This window comes from Montipora capricornis, chromosome 9, assembly GCF_036669925.1.
Source record: "Montipora capricornis isolate CH-2021 chromosome 9, ASM3666992v2, whole genome shotgun sequence".
NCBI classification, from domain to species: Eukaryota; Metazoa; Cnidaria; class Anthozoa; order Scleractinia; family Acroporidae; genus Montipora; species Montipora capricornis.
In genome coordinates this window covers 12,236,183-12,251,182 of record NC_090891.1, presented here as the reverse complement: position 1 = coordinate 12,251,182, position 15,000 = coordinate 12,236,183, and the positions used below count along the sequence as shown (strand labels likewise).

The 15,000-nt window shown below is 40.5% G+C and overlaps 1 protein-coding gene and 1 pseudogene across 5 annotated transcripts in view; one reads left to right on the top strand and one right to left on the bottom strand.

Moving 5' to 3' along the window:
- LOC138016940 (cyclin-I-like) overlaps positions 1 to 15,000 on the top strand; it is a 53,168-nt gene that overhangs the window by 18,047 nt on the left and 20,121 nt on the right. For all 5 annotated transcript variants that reach the window (XM_068864127.1, XM_068864128.1, XM_068864129.1 and 2 more), the window contains 4 exons: positions 2,350 to 2,460; positions 5,701 to 5,838; positions 6,304 to 6,378; positions 6,678 to 6,818. In XM_068864127.1, coding sequence (XP_068720228.1) covers positions 2,350 to 2,460; positions 5,701 to 5,838; positions 6,304 to 6,378; positions 6,678 to 6,818 — 465 coding nt within the window. The remainder of the gene's footprint in view (positions 1 to 2,349; positions 2,461 to 5,700; positions 5,839 to 6,303; positions 6,379 to 6,677; positions 6,819 to 15,000) is intronic.
- On the bottom strand, positions 8,953 to 10,510 carry LOC138016179 (uncharacterized; annotated as a pseudogene).

Sequence of the window (15,000 nt, the reverse complement as noted above, 5' to 3'; positions counted from 1 at the left end):
TTAGGGAAGAAAAATTCTTGTACGTGACTCTTTTTAACACCAGACGTTTAATTGACAGCTCTTATCTTGTCACCGGAATACACATACAGTACAAGTTAAAATTAAATCAGTCATTGTCCCTTTAAAAAAGTAACTTGGAGGTGACAACCAAATTGTATCGTAATCTAAAACAGGTAGGTTTCATTCAAGTAAATAACTTAAAACAAACTTCAAACAGACACGTATTCACTGTGCACTGGTTCAGCATTATTATCTCAAAATTCCTGGGGTCATGTTACGTCAACTCTCTATAAGCCAGACACCTCTCTAAGACGGACAGCTGAGGCTGGTCCCGATGGTGTCCGTCTTAGAGAGAGTTGACTGTATATCCTTGTTCTCTTCGTGTACTGTATATCAACTTAGGATCATGTGTATTTTGTGCACCCTTCGACCGATATATTGGTTGACATATCAACCGATACTCGGCCGATATAACGACCGAAATAATTATGTCAGTCGACATATCAGCTGACACTCGCCGATACGTTGACCATTCACTGTCGGCGGAATATCGGTCGACTGTCTTACAATATAATTCAAAAGCTTTAATAGACTGTCAGTGTCAGATATATAAGTTATAAGCATTTCATCCTTTCAACCTCAAAAATTTCTGACAGCTTTATGTTCGGATCATGTGCCGCAAATTCAATCGTTGTGAAGCAAGACACCCAAGTGAAATACTGCCAAATACACAAAAGATGGCCTCCTCCCATCTGGCCTGGTAGCTCAGTCGGTAGAGCAATGGCGATCTAATCCGGAGGTCACGGGTTCGATGGTACATGCTGATTCTCACCCAAATGGATGCTTTAAAACAACTTCTACAAGACATTGCCAAACAATATCCTCTTTTAAATAAGAATTTCAAAAGCTGAATCATTTCTGATGGCCGCGTTTAGCTATCTTATTTGGATTTTTCCATTGTTTTTAAGCCTAAAACCAACAAAAAAATCCAGCAGGCTAATGTGACAGCAGAACACGTATGTTGCAAATGGATACACCCTTTCTATAATGCAGATCAAGACATACACCTAATTGCAATAATGTTGTCTTAGAAAATTGAAAAAAGGAAAAAGCCAACTGAATAGGAATTAATTAGGCTAAATTAATAAGGAATGGGACAGAAAACGTGAACAATTCTGGAAACGATGCTTAAAGGCTACCACGACTGCCCGCCTTCGCCGTCAGTGTCGGTGAAAATTTTATTATTAAGGAGAAAAGGTGAGATCCAACTCTAAAGGTAACTGACGATGGCAGCGACCGACTAGGACATTTGCAATGTGAACTGGTGTCTGTGCTTGCATGTTTCCCAGTTTTTAGTGTGAATTTATTGAATTTAAATCACTTCAACAATAAAGATTCTAATTTAAATTCAATTGAAACTGGATGCCAAACAAAATCGAAGTAATCGTGTCAATTGAGTTTGATTGGTTCGATTGAGTTTGGTAATTGAATGCACCAGTTCGATTAATCGAACTCACCAAAAAGTTCCAATTCGATTATGTTCGATTACTGAACCAATCAAACAACAATCCGACCAATTGCGTTCTATTGAGTTCGATTGATTTTAAATCATTTCAACAATAAAGATTTTAGTTCATTCCGGGTTAATTTAAAGATTTTTGTTGTCAAACTGCTTCAAATACATACTAGAGGGAAATCTTTCCGATTCAATTGAAACTAGATGTGTTTTGTCTTTCTGCCAATCAAAATCGAAGTAATCGCGGCGATTGAGTTCCATTGGTTCGAATGAGTTCAGTATTCGAACGCCAAGTTCAATTAATCACACTCACCGAAAAGTTCCAGCTCGATTAAATACATCAATGACATACACATATACACGCATACATAGATACATTTATTGAAGCTCCCCCATAGGGGTTTTTCAGCCACAATGTAAAAAATAATCAAGAATAAAAATCAACATGGACAATCTGGTCAATTGGGCCCAATTGAGTTCAATTGATCTTTGGTTCGGTTTTGTGCGATTGACTACAATGGATTTATATAAAATAGCCTCTGAGAAGCGGGGGTAGATCAGGGATATCTGCGTTGCTCGGCAGAAGTTTCTAATCTCGGTTACGTCTGCGATGCAAGCTACAGTCACCAAAATGCAAGTAGCAGTGAAGTATCGGCGGAATGTTGGTAGCCTATCGGTCGAGTATCAGCTGATAATTATGTCAACCGATATATCAGTCAAGGGGTGCACAAAATACACATGATCCTCAACTTATCCCATGGGGCCCTTGGATGATTATTTTACACAAGCAACTTAAATTGGTTTAACTGAACATTAATTTGTTTTCTTTTTAGATGATAGTGTCTTGTGGTTTGAATGTTGGGAAATTACTCAGGGTGCTGCACGAGGGGCTTCTGAAAGAAGATACACATGTCGCCCCTCTTATGAGTCTGGTTGGAAATGAGGTACTCATAATGTGTACTGTTTTTTTCACTTCAGTGACTGTTAGTCTATCAGAGAAACTGCAAGTGTCAGAAGCAAGAGTTAAATTGACTTACAGTGCAACAAGCCTTACCATGGCCACCTAACGAACTTTCAAAAGTTGACAATTACATGTACGTGTAATACATCAACTCAACAACCCATGCAACGGTTGCTAAGAGGGGTGACAATCGACTGTTAATCAAATTTGCACACTCTGATTGGCGTATAAGTTTGAAAAATCTTTGTTACATGTAGGTGGCCATGGTAAGGCGTGTCGCACTGTAATATACAAAAGTCAAAGTTGTACTGCGTTGAGCCACAGAAAGCGTGCGGAAAATTATTTCCCTCATTTATGTTTAGGTGTCCTGATTACAAAAAGTTAACATGGCTTGAGCCTGCATTCCATTAAAAAACCATTGCCTGGTCAGCGGTCAACTTTAAAAACAAAAACAGCTGACCTGAATGATCTCTATTAGACTTGATCCTGTGATATGGTCATGTCATCATACTGGTCAGTGAATACAGTACCGCCTGGAAGTATTGACCCCTAGGGACGAGGCAATACCTCATCTTTGCCGCAGGTAGTGGACGCGCGGCACCTAGGTATGCAAATTTTTTTCCCTCGGTAAAACCGAGGTGCACTTTGCCGCGGGAGAAAAGACGAGGATTGCCGCGGGAAAGAACAATGATCTGTTGCTCTTATAAAATAAGCGGAAGACTGTCAAATTTTATAGCTCATGGTGTGAAGAATCGATTCTTAATGCAAGAAATTGTAATCAAAATGAAAAAGTGTGTCATTTACGTAAGGACTCTAATTTTATAATCTTTACATAATGTAAAACTGAAGACTTCTTTAAAGATACAGTGTAAGCGACAGCTTGATTATCCAGCCAACGCAACACTCGTTGTTCTCCAGGTTGTAATACTGTATGTGTGCGTGAGAAATTATTTGTTTGGTTTTGAAAAAGGTTCAAATGTGTCTCTTTTCGTCTAAGCCTGACTTTATTTTATTTGGAGACCTGAAATTCAAACTTGTGCGATTGTCTTCGTTTTATCATCGCCATTTTGGTTAAAAGCAGGTATCCCTTCCGCATACATTGTATTACCAAACGTACCGACGAGTAATTTAAGAATGGTTTCTTTTTTCATCGCTTTTCATCAGCAATATATTGTTAAATCATAGCAATTGCAGCAAAATACATATCAGTCGTGCAATAGTCTACTTGAATTCCATAAATATTTTTTAATTGCAGCATGTTGATTACGCATGGAAAACAAATTTAAGAATAGACTGTAGTTAGTGGAGAAAAGAAGTCTCTTACTTATCTGAACGCTCATCGTTTGCATACGAATTTTAACAAATGCAAAACCAGTAAGCAAAACAAACTTTAGAATGTTCGAACCATTTTTTCTCCAGTGCTCACGTTGCGCTTTCACGTGCAACTCTTTACGCAGCGGGCGTTCACGTGTGATAAAAGTTAGGGAGCTTACGAAACGAGGACGACGACGGCTACGAGGACTTCATTTAAAAATACAAATCCGCGTTATTCATATCACTACGAAACTATTTCATGTCGTTTCGCGTTAAAAATGTGTAGTAACTGTCGAGGAATTAAACTGGTATGACTCGGTTGGAAGCGTAGAGAGAGAACTGAAAATTCATCGTCATGTGCTAACGTCCTTGAATTTGGTCATTTCACGTCATCATTTAGGAGATGACGGCAAAGAAATGTACCAAAATGTAAAACGCACGTGCAGAGCGTGCAGAGCCATTGTTTTTGCTCACTAAACCTATTGTTTTGTAGCGTCGTCGTTGCCGTTGGTGTCGTCGTTTCGTAAGCTCCCTAAATTTGCATAACCACACCGATATGCACCAATGATTACCCAGAGCACGAAAACAATCTTTTCAGTTTAGATCAAATAATTTTCGACTATTTCAGGGGTTTGATATCGTGGGTTCTTTCCTTGGAGTGTTCTTCTTTTTTGTGATTTGTTACACTAAACAACCTTAGAAAGTACATGTAATACTGCAGTAGGAAACCACAAGAAGTCGTAACTTCGTCACGCAAGGTTTTCGAGCCGTTCACCCTGAACATGTAAGCTTTCAGTTTGTAAATATTGACAAAACCCTCTCCTGTTTGCAGGATATCGAAATGATAAATGAATAAATGTATGTTCCGTGGGACAAGCGTCGAACCTTCGAATGAATAGTCCACCATAAGTCTTCGAAATAAACACTGCAATCAAAATATAAATGCATGTCGCAAAGAAGGTTTCAAATGTGGTCGGAATCTAGCTACAGTACGGATATTCTTTTCGCATGTAAAAGGATTTCAAAGGAAACCAAGGTCCATGATTAGCGGCTATAACCCTCTTTGCTGTTCGCAATTTTCAGCCGAAACTTGTTCAGTTTCTGTTGTTCGGTGAGATCTCAACATTACAATCTACAATAGCTTATCGAAACACAAAGTCAGCGGAACCCAACTCTACCGCGGAATTTTAATTACCAAGGGTTTACCTCGGTTGACTTTCCTGCGGCAACTTTGGAGCCTAGCCGTAAATTTCCCTCGGCAGAAAAGCGGCCTACCGCGGGAATACCGAGGGAAAGTCGCGACAGGGTGACGCGGTAAAGGGGTCAATACTTCCAGGCGGTACTGTACCTTGTTTTGACAGATGTCATTTGACCATACCAAAGATGTGCACTGTAAACTAGCTGGAGTATGGACGCGATATGGTCATGTGATAAAGGTCATATTGGCATACATACATGGAGGAGTGGACAGTTGTACGTGTACGGTGACCAGAACTAAATTTTCTCACACAGATGGGTTACTATAATTATTTTCTTCCCCATGGTGCTACACACTCGTGCTTTCAGCGCCTGCAGCTCCGCTATTATTTATTATTTAATTAGAACTTCATATCCATTCTTGCTTGTCATACTTATCTTAACCCTTTCACCTGTAAACCGGCATACGTAGTATTTTGCTCTGTCTAACGCCAGATGATTTTCCTCGTCCAGGGGAAACCCTCAGGAGTCAATAGTCGATAGCCTGCAAGCAGGCTCTTTCTCTGCTCACAGGCTAGTTTATCCATTATCCTTGTCACACTGGTCAACTTATACAGTCCTACATTGCCTTTTTTGTGTGGCATTTCATAATTGGCATGAAAATAATCATCTTGAAAAAAATAATAAAAGTCAAATGGATTGCCTTTTTCAGGGTTCAAATGGAATCAGTCTTTCCAATCGAGATAACATAACAGCATTTATGCTTGATCTAAGCAGACACTGTTGCTTTCACTCAGAAACCTACTCTCTTTCTGTCAGCTTGCTGGATCGTTTGCTTTCAGTTGTAAAGGTAAGGGCACAACAAGCATTATTTTGAGTTGTAGTAACTGGCAAGTCTGGGTAACACCTTCCAAATGCAGAGTTAAGAACCAGCAAACTCAACCGACGCCGAGTCTGGGAATTGAACCTGGGCCACATTGGTGGGAGGCGAGTGCTCTCATCCCTGCACCCCACAATGTTAATGTAAACCCATTTGAAGCTGGTGCAGTCTCAGAGAGGTGGTGGCCAGTCAGGTACGGTTTCAATCAGTCAGTGGATCCAGAGGTAACTTTAAACCACTAACTGAGTCTGTTTTGCAATGTCCCTAAGTTACATGTAACTACTTGCGTGGAAATACTCAGAGGTCAAAGATCTACTGTACTCCTTGTCTTTTCTGCTTTCTTTACATAAATATCAGTCTAGTGAGCCTTAATTACATGTACATTTGTACTGTAACATAATTTATAAAAATCTTATTTCTCTTTTAAACTTGAAGGCCAATCCTAAATATCTCCCCTGTATGAGTATATGTTGTCTTTTCCTGGCTGTTAAGATGTCTGAGGAGGATGAGGTAAAGTTCCATTTATTTATTTATTTATATATTTATTTAATATCTATTTGGCAATGAGTTGTAACTTGTCCTTTCATATACTGTATTGCAATTTTCTGTTGTAAGACCTTAAATATTCTGAGCTGAGATTATACAGTACATCACTATGCATGACACTGGAGGAAAAGCTGTCACCTTACCTTAACTGAGTCTCATTCTTTCATGTCCCTGGAATGTTTCAGTCAGCATTGGTATTAACAAATTAAAATGTCTTGATTCATTTTGTTTCTGTTCATGTAAATTTTTTATTTCCCTGTCAGGATGTTCCAACAGCTGCGGATTTTGTTAAAGTCAGTGGCCTTCGGTTCACTTCTTCTGATTTGTTACGAATGGAGCGTGTCATACTTGATAAACTGAAATGGAATCTGAATGCCACTACACCTTTGTATTTTCTGGAAGTGGTGAGTATCAAACACAGCTGGAGAATAGTAAAACAACAGTTAAATTAATGCCTAAGTCACATATGGAGGTTGGGTGCCCAGGAACTTGGGGGGGAGGGAGGCTGGAACTGCTCACCCCAAAACCAAGTAGGTAGAACCTAAGAGCCTGCCCCGCCTGCTAAAACCCAGCCCCCATCTGGCACCCATCACACTGAAGTGCAAGAACAGTGGAGTGGAGATCCTACTGTGTACAGATAATGCGTAATGCTACAAAAAAAAGGGAGGAGGAGGGTTGGAATTCTAGCAAAGGAGGCTGCATGTATGTGGAATGCCCTGTACGCTGAACGGAGTAGAACTACAATCGTGTGCAGTGACATACCCATCGACCGCAATAGACTACCACTGAATCTGTGATCGCCAGAACGCCCTGCAATCACGCTCAAAACAGTAATGCAATTCCGGGGAACGCCAGAACGCTTATGGCCTGCCAGCAGACCATGCCGTACACCCCTAAATGCCATCGATACGCCACAGAAATGGAAATGTTCAATTTTCGTCCGGACTTCTCTATTCATCATTAGTTCAGAGGGAGTCATCTTGGTAGCTGGGTGTGGTGTGTCTCTGTAAGCTTGAAGCATGTCATAGGTTGCTTCGTGTATTTCTATCCCCTCCTGATTTGCAATGGTGGCTGTCTTGTTTCGAAGGGATTCCGGTGGAATGATTCTGTTTAGCCTTAGCAGGATTCCCTCAGACACATAGATTTCCGCTCTCAGGTCGTAGTATGGTGCCAAGTCTGGATCGTTTCTGGTCCACTTCCCTGTTGTGCTCTGTCGTCTTTAGTTGCCGACTGGATAGTTTCCATGACTACCGCATGATCTCTTTCAATAGCTGCTCTGACGTGTCGCTCATGGTTGGTCTTCTCTACCTCTGGTAATGGGTGTCTGGAGAGATAGTCAGTCATATTGGACTTTCCAGGTATGTGAATTGCGGTGAAGTCGAGGTTCTGCATCTTCATCACCATTCTCTCTATTCTGGGTGGCAGTTTGGCGTTGGGGTTGTTGAAAAGTGGGAGGAGCGGTTTGTGGTCAGTTGCTAGCTGAAAGTGTTGTGCTCCCATTAAATACATGTGCAGCCTTGTAGTTGTGAATTCTGCTGCTAATGCCTCTCATTCTATCTGTGAGTACCATGTTTCGGTATCTGTCAACGATCTGCTTACAAAGTGTACTGGTTGGTAGCCATGTTCTGTCTTTTGAAATAAGCCACCTCCAAGGCCAGTCGGACTTCCATCACAGATGACCATGGTGTCACGTCCCAGCTTGTAGGGGATGAGAACAGGTGCTGTAGTGATTGCTGTCTTTAAGTCTTGGAATGGCCTCTGTTGGGCCTCTGTCCATTCAAACTTGTGCTCTTTCTTTGTTAATCTTCTCAGAGGTTCGCAACGCCTCGAGAATTTGCTGATATATCTCGATAAATATGCCATCATTTGTAAAAAAGAGACAAGTTTCTCCTTGGACTTCGGTGGGCTGCATTCACGTACAGCCTTTACTTTGCTGGGACTGGGTTACAGTCCCTTGGCGGTGAAGAGATGTCCGTGGAAGTCAATCGTGGACTTGCCGAATTCACACTTCTCCTTGCGTAAGGTAAAGTTGTGGGTCTCAAGTCGCTGTAATAAAGCGGTTAGGTTAGCATTATGATCGTCCCAGTCGACTCCGTCAACCATAATGTCATCCCTGTTGTTGAGGACTCTTGGTATCCCAGAGATGATCTTGCTCATTTCTGTGTCAAATAGATCCTGGCTATTGACGCCTCCGAACGCAAGCCATTTGTAGCGATAGTTGCTCCATGGACTTGACAATGTCATGAGCTTTCTTGATTCCTCGTCTAGTGGGAACTGGTGGTATCCGTGGTTCATGTCCAGCTTACTAAAGACTTTGCAATCCTTGAACGTGGTGATGAAATCCTCTGTAATTGGTGCCTGTACTTGTCGTGTGCGCTGCATGGACTTGTTCAGCACTCGCAGATCGAGGCTAATGCGGATGTTTTTGGGATTTTTTGGTTTTGGTTGGACGACTAGCGGCGAGCACCAAGTGATGGATTCGTGTTCTGGAACCTTTTCCATGATGTCTTTATCTACAAATTCTTCCATTCTCTTCTTTTAAGGGGGGGGAGGGGGGGTTTGTGGAATTGGCTGTGCATCATCCTTAAGCGGCAAATGGATGTTGATGTCTTCTCTGTCGCGTTTTGCTTTGCCAATGCCTGCAAATCTTCCTTTCTGCTGAAGCAAAATCCTATCCAGGTCTTCATTTCCGGTTTGTACTTTGTTGATGGTCCGAATTTCATCACGGTTTGGTTCCTTCAGTCTTCCCCTCGCATCAAATTTGATCATCCCCAAATCTTCCAGTGTTTGTCTTCCAAGTAAGGGGAGGGAGTCGATTTTCCCTTGAATGACGGCGATCTTCGCCCGTGTTTTCCGCGCTTGGTTTTCCAGGGTGACGTCGCATTCCCCCATGACTGGAAGATTTTCGGTGAGTGTTTTCAACTTGATCTGCGTGTCCTGTAATTCTATCTCAGGTGTTGTCCGTAGCAACTCATTGAACTGATGTTCGTCTATGATGTTTGTGTCTGCGCCTGTATCTGGTTCAACTTCCGTTTTGGTTCCGTTTATCCAAATCTTGCATTTGTTTTTCTTGGCGTTTGTTTGTGCTGTACGGTGGACATTCATGTGCTGTATAATTTGTGCAATGTCTTCGTCGAGCGAATCGCTTTCTGAACCGCTGTGTTCGTTCGTTGATCTCTTTTGTGTATCTTCTTGTTGTTGCACATGTCAAACTCGTCTATGGCAGTGTTGATTAACCATCGGCGGTCTTACGTGTCGTCACCCCTGCGGAGAATCTTCTTTCTTGTCGTCTCTGTACGGTCTTTGCTATCTGTACTCCGGCATATTTTGGTGTAGTGGTTTCATTTACCGCATTTGAAGCATTTAGCGCCGTAAGCCTTGCAATTTCTCCTCGCATGTTTTGATCCACATCGATAGCACGTCACGCTCCTGTCACGCTTGTCCTTTGTGACTTGTTTGATCTTCTGAAATTCCGTCGCGTCATGGAGTTTCTTGTCTATCTCATGTGCTTGAGCAGTGGATTCCCCTTCTACAGCTGCTTCGTCTAAGATTTGGGATAGTGTCCAATTGTTGCGAATTGTTTTCACTCGCATGCGGTTGGTGTTCATCGTTTTGATGAGATGATCTCTTATTGCGTCATCTTCGTCGTTGAACTCACATTTCTTCGCGATTTCATGGAGTCTTGCATAATACTTTGCCATACTTTCGTCAGCTTCCTGAGAAAGGTTTCCGAACTGGAATCTGGCGTAATCTTTGTTTTCCTAGGTAGAAAGTTCCTGTCCAGCTTCCAAATGAATTGTGAGTTGACATCCTCACTCTCTTGTGGCGGTAAATCTGGAAGAGATTCTTCCAAGTCGGCGATTTGTGATCCTCCGTAGATCATCAATCCGTCTTTCTTTACTACTGGGTCGGTTAGTCCAAAGAACCTGAACTGTCGCTCGATGTTGTTTTTCCATTTCGTCCATCGCACAGCTGTGTCATTCACATCGTTTGAGATTTTGAACGGTCGGATATTTAGTTGTTGATTTACAACTGTGATGTTTTGTTGTAGTTGAACGTTCTGTGTAGCACTGCCGCCTGAAGCTGTCTCAGTCATTTTGTAGATACTCTTCTACTCTTTCTTTCGTGTTCCTGGTATCCTCGTCGCCAATGTAGTAACCGAAGGGTTCTTCATGTTAGAAAGACATGAGTGAAGACGCAGATGTAATAATCAACTTGCTATATTATAAGCCATGTGCTCTCTACTTTATTATCTCTCGTACGATTGCATAATCATGTACTATCATATTACTACACGCCCCTCCATGATCATGAATAACGTAGTCATTGAAGATGTGGCAGTTCATGAACATCTTGGTCTGACTTTATCTACAAATCTGTGTTGGCAAGGTCAATATCTGAAGATTCACCAAAAGGCATCAAAGAAATTAAATCTCCTTAACCCTTTGAAATAGGGCAGCAGTAAATCCAGAATCCGGAAGCCAGAAATATCCACAATTCTCGAGAACTACAACAACTTGCCCTTCGATAGTATCAACAGAGAGGTTTTGTGGAGCTTGTTGCAACACTACAGGATGCCTGACAAGGCGGTCACCATCATCAGAGCTCTCTATGAAGGTTTTTCCACACAGGTGGTACACAATGGACAGGGGACCAAACCATTGAATATTAGGACTGGGGTAAGACAAGGCTGCCTGCCATCTCCCCTGTTGTTTCTGGTCGCCCTGGATTGGGTGACGAGGACAGCCTTTGAGAGGAATTCAGTAGATCTTTACAACATCCTTAGAAGACCTTGTCTTTGCCTATAAGAGATAAGGCACAGGCCTTGGAGGTACAAGGTGCGAAGGTAGGCCTGAAGATCAATGCCACAAAGACAAATTTGCTGCGTATTCATTGGTACCAAACGTGGCGATGGTATGTTGGTTGCAGGGGGGAAGCAAGCAAGAAGGGAGGCACTGACGAGGACATCCAGGCACGAATTGGAAAGGCAAGACAGGCATTTGCCATGCTGATACCAATGTGGTGATCCACAGCACTAACAACCAAGACCAAGCTAAGAGGCTTTGGGTCAAATGTGAAGGCGGTGCTCTTGTATGGCTCTGAAACTTGGAGGCTGACTAAGGGATTGGAGCAGAAGTTGCAGGTGTTCATCAATAAGAGCCTGAGGAACATCTTGCGGATTTGGTGGCCTAGAAAAATCAGCAACAAAGAGATTTGGAGACAAACAGGGCAGCGAACGATAGAGCAAGAAATAAGACGAACAGCTTGGGGATGGATCAGTCACACGTTTAGAAGACCACATGGACATGTAGTCAAGAGGGCACTGGAGTGGAACCCACAGAGGAAGCGAAAGAGAGAGAGACCCCGGCACACCTGACGACGTACAAGAATGGCAGAGTTGGAGAGGAAACACCTCACATGGATTGAGGCAAAGGGCACTGTACAAAATAGGGTTAGGTTTTTCTGCCGTGTTTTTGCAGTTTGAACTTACAGTGGGCTTCTGAATGATGTAATTTCATGACACCCAAAATGCCCAAAAAGTACAACGAAACATTGCAATAACCATTTAAAACTGTTGAACAACATAAAAGGAATACAGCAAAAGGAAAGAGAAGCACAAATTTACAAGATTAAAACGGATTCAGCAGGTACAAGATACAGCTAGGTTAGCTGTTATGAATGTTTAGGCTACTTTGTGTATTGGTAAAACAATGACCTTTGGCCTGTGTTTTGTACCTGCTGAAACAATTACATTTGGGTAATCTAGTAAAAATGTATCCAAAAAATTGGCGCAACGTTTTTCAAGTTTATGGCAAATTGACTGGATTAAGGCCTTTTTTGCTCAGAATCATCATGTGTGTGATGTAACAATAATTTTATCAGTAAAGGAATTCCAATCCCCTAAATACCGTAAAATCATGTGACACAGCCCGTTTATAACATCTTATTTTGGAGGCTGGAGTAATAGCTAGAACATAATCAAAGGAAGAAGAGTCGTTAAAACACAACTACTGATTTGTTCAGTGGATAAGTTGTTGTAGTTGTCATTTGTGGAATCATGTCCTCTCCTTTTGTCACGCTTAAGAATGATCTTTCCAATTTTTTTTATTCTCCACTCCGTAAATATTTATTTTACGTTGGAAACTGTATAACATCGGTTCATCATACTCGCCTAAAGCTTAATTTGAGTGCTTTAAATCATGAACTTTTCAAGATTAATTGTGCTGTTTCATTTGTGTGTAATTTTTTAAGGTTCCAACTGAAGATGCTAAACATTTCTCTTCATTGCCCTACTTTGCTGTTCTGCGCGAAATATTGTTTGCCACCGCTGCACACTTGTTGGGTGATAGCTTAGTTTTGGCATATGACAAGAGAAACACTGATTGGCTTTTAAAAGGTGGTCCTAATACTCATGATTTTCAACTTGAAATGTTTTATTTATGTATATTGAACACATAACAGAAGTTTACATTACACTTTAATACCAAGATACATATAAAAAGAAAAAGAAAACAAACACAACTTATCATCTGACATAAAAGCCAAAACAGGATGTAATAGCCAGCTAATATCGCATACTGACATGCACGGGAAGTGAGTGAACAATCAAAAAGGGCGAATAAAGTAAATTGAATCATGTAAATTTCTCAACCTTGTATTTAAAATTAATGTTTCTAACAAAATCAGACAAAATAATCAAGCTCTCTTTTAGCTTGTTTGAATAGAAGTAATACATCGTGTATAAAAAAGTATAGCAAGGCTTTTCTTGAACAAGCCAAACACGATTTCTTTACATAATTTCTGCATTAAAACTAGTATTATTTGTGGCATTAAACCACTTGACGAGTAAAAGACAAGGTGAAGTGGCAGTCAAGGAAAGTGTGGTCTATGGAGTCTGATTCCCCACAATACAAGCAGTCACTTTCACTTTTAATTCCATATCTTTTCAATTCCTTTTTGGTCACTACAATTCGGTGAACAAGTTTAAACTTAAATTCTCTTAGCTTAGTTTCCTTACATGTTTTATATGACATCTTAAAAGATTCTCCCCATGAAGCACTATCAATTGGAAGTATTTTACTCCAACGCTGTAAGCCAGCTGGAGTTGACTGGTGTACTGTAGTTTAAAATTCAAAAGCCGATAAAAATCCCGAGATTTTAATTCCTCTAAGTTTAACTCTATGTTCTCATCTCAAGATGAGGCCCCTTGGAAAACCCTCCACTGCCGTATTATCCATCCCTTCCACTTTTTTAGACTTAAAGCTTGGTAGTACTCAAGCAAATTCGATTTACAGTTATACTTGGAAAGAAATTCCTGAAAAGTAAGGTAGCGACCTGATTCATGAAACAGATTTTTAACTGAAACAACACCTTTAGAAAACCACTCCTTAAGAAAAATAGGTTTACCATCATCTATTAGAATATCCTCATTCCTGGTTGTTAAACAGGAGATTTTCTTTACTATAATTATAATAATTATAAAGAGATTTAAGTTCAGAGAAGAAAGAAAGTGTTCCCATAAAATTTTGGTAGGCCTGCTACTAAGTATTTTGTATAGTAGTTGCACCTTAACAGAAAGCGAAGACTACCACATTTTCGAAAGAAATGTTCAGAAACAGTTTTCCGGTTGCTTTTAGTATTTTGTAACAGCCTTGGTATCCATGCTAACCTTAATGACTTCAACATTGCATCAACATCTATCATTCGCAAGCCGCCTTTGTCATATTCTTGATACAGAACTTTATCTCTTTTATTTTTCCAAAGAAATTTGAAGAGTCTACTTGTTACATTAGCAGGCATATCTGTAGGAATGTTAGCTATAGATGCTGAATATATCAAAGATGGCAAACCAAGGGATTTTGCAATTAATACCTTGCCATATACTGTCAAAGCTCTAGAATTCCAAATGTCGAGTTTAGACTGCATTTTCTGTTTTTTAAGTCTAAAGTTAAGTTGGTCATTTCCTTTCTCATTATAAGATACATAAATTCCCAACATTTTAATCAGTTCTCACACCCATTTCATCTCCAGAGGTCTTGTTTTATTGTTTGACCATCTTCCAAGTCACATTGCCTTTGTTTTACCAATATTAAGCTGCAACCTTGAAAATTTATTGAAAATATTAACTTTGTTCAGAATAGCACTAACTGAGTCAAGGTCACGACAAAAGAGATTGGTGTCATCAGCCATCAGTTAAGGCCTTCAACAAGATCATACTCCACCAAATCAAAGAAGTGTTTATAAAATTTTGCTGTAAATCCATCTTTGCCGAGTGATTTTTCATTTGGTAAGGTTTCTAATATTTTCTGACACTCTTCAAATGTCAGGTAACCCTCTAAAGACACCTTTTCCTCGTCTGAAAGTTTTGGCATTTCTACGTTTTGTGTAAACTTATTAAAACTTTCTTCTGGATGATCCGATAGAAATCACTATTATAATATTCTTCAATCTTCACCAAAATTTCTTTATTATCCTTAAGTTTACGGATGCGCCCTCCTCGGTTTCAATTTCATTAATGACCTTTTGGTTGTAATTCCTTTTTTCTAGGTTGAAAAAAATACTTGATAGCTTTCTCTTCATTTTCAA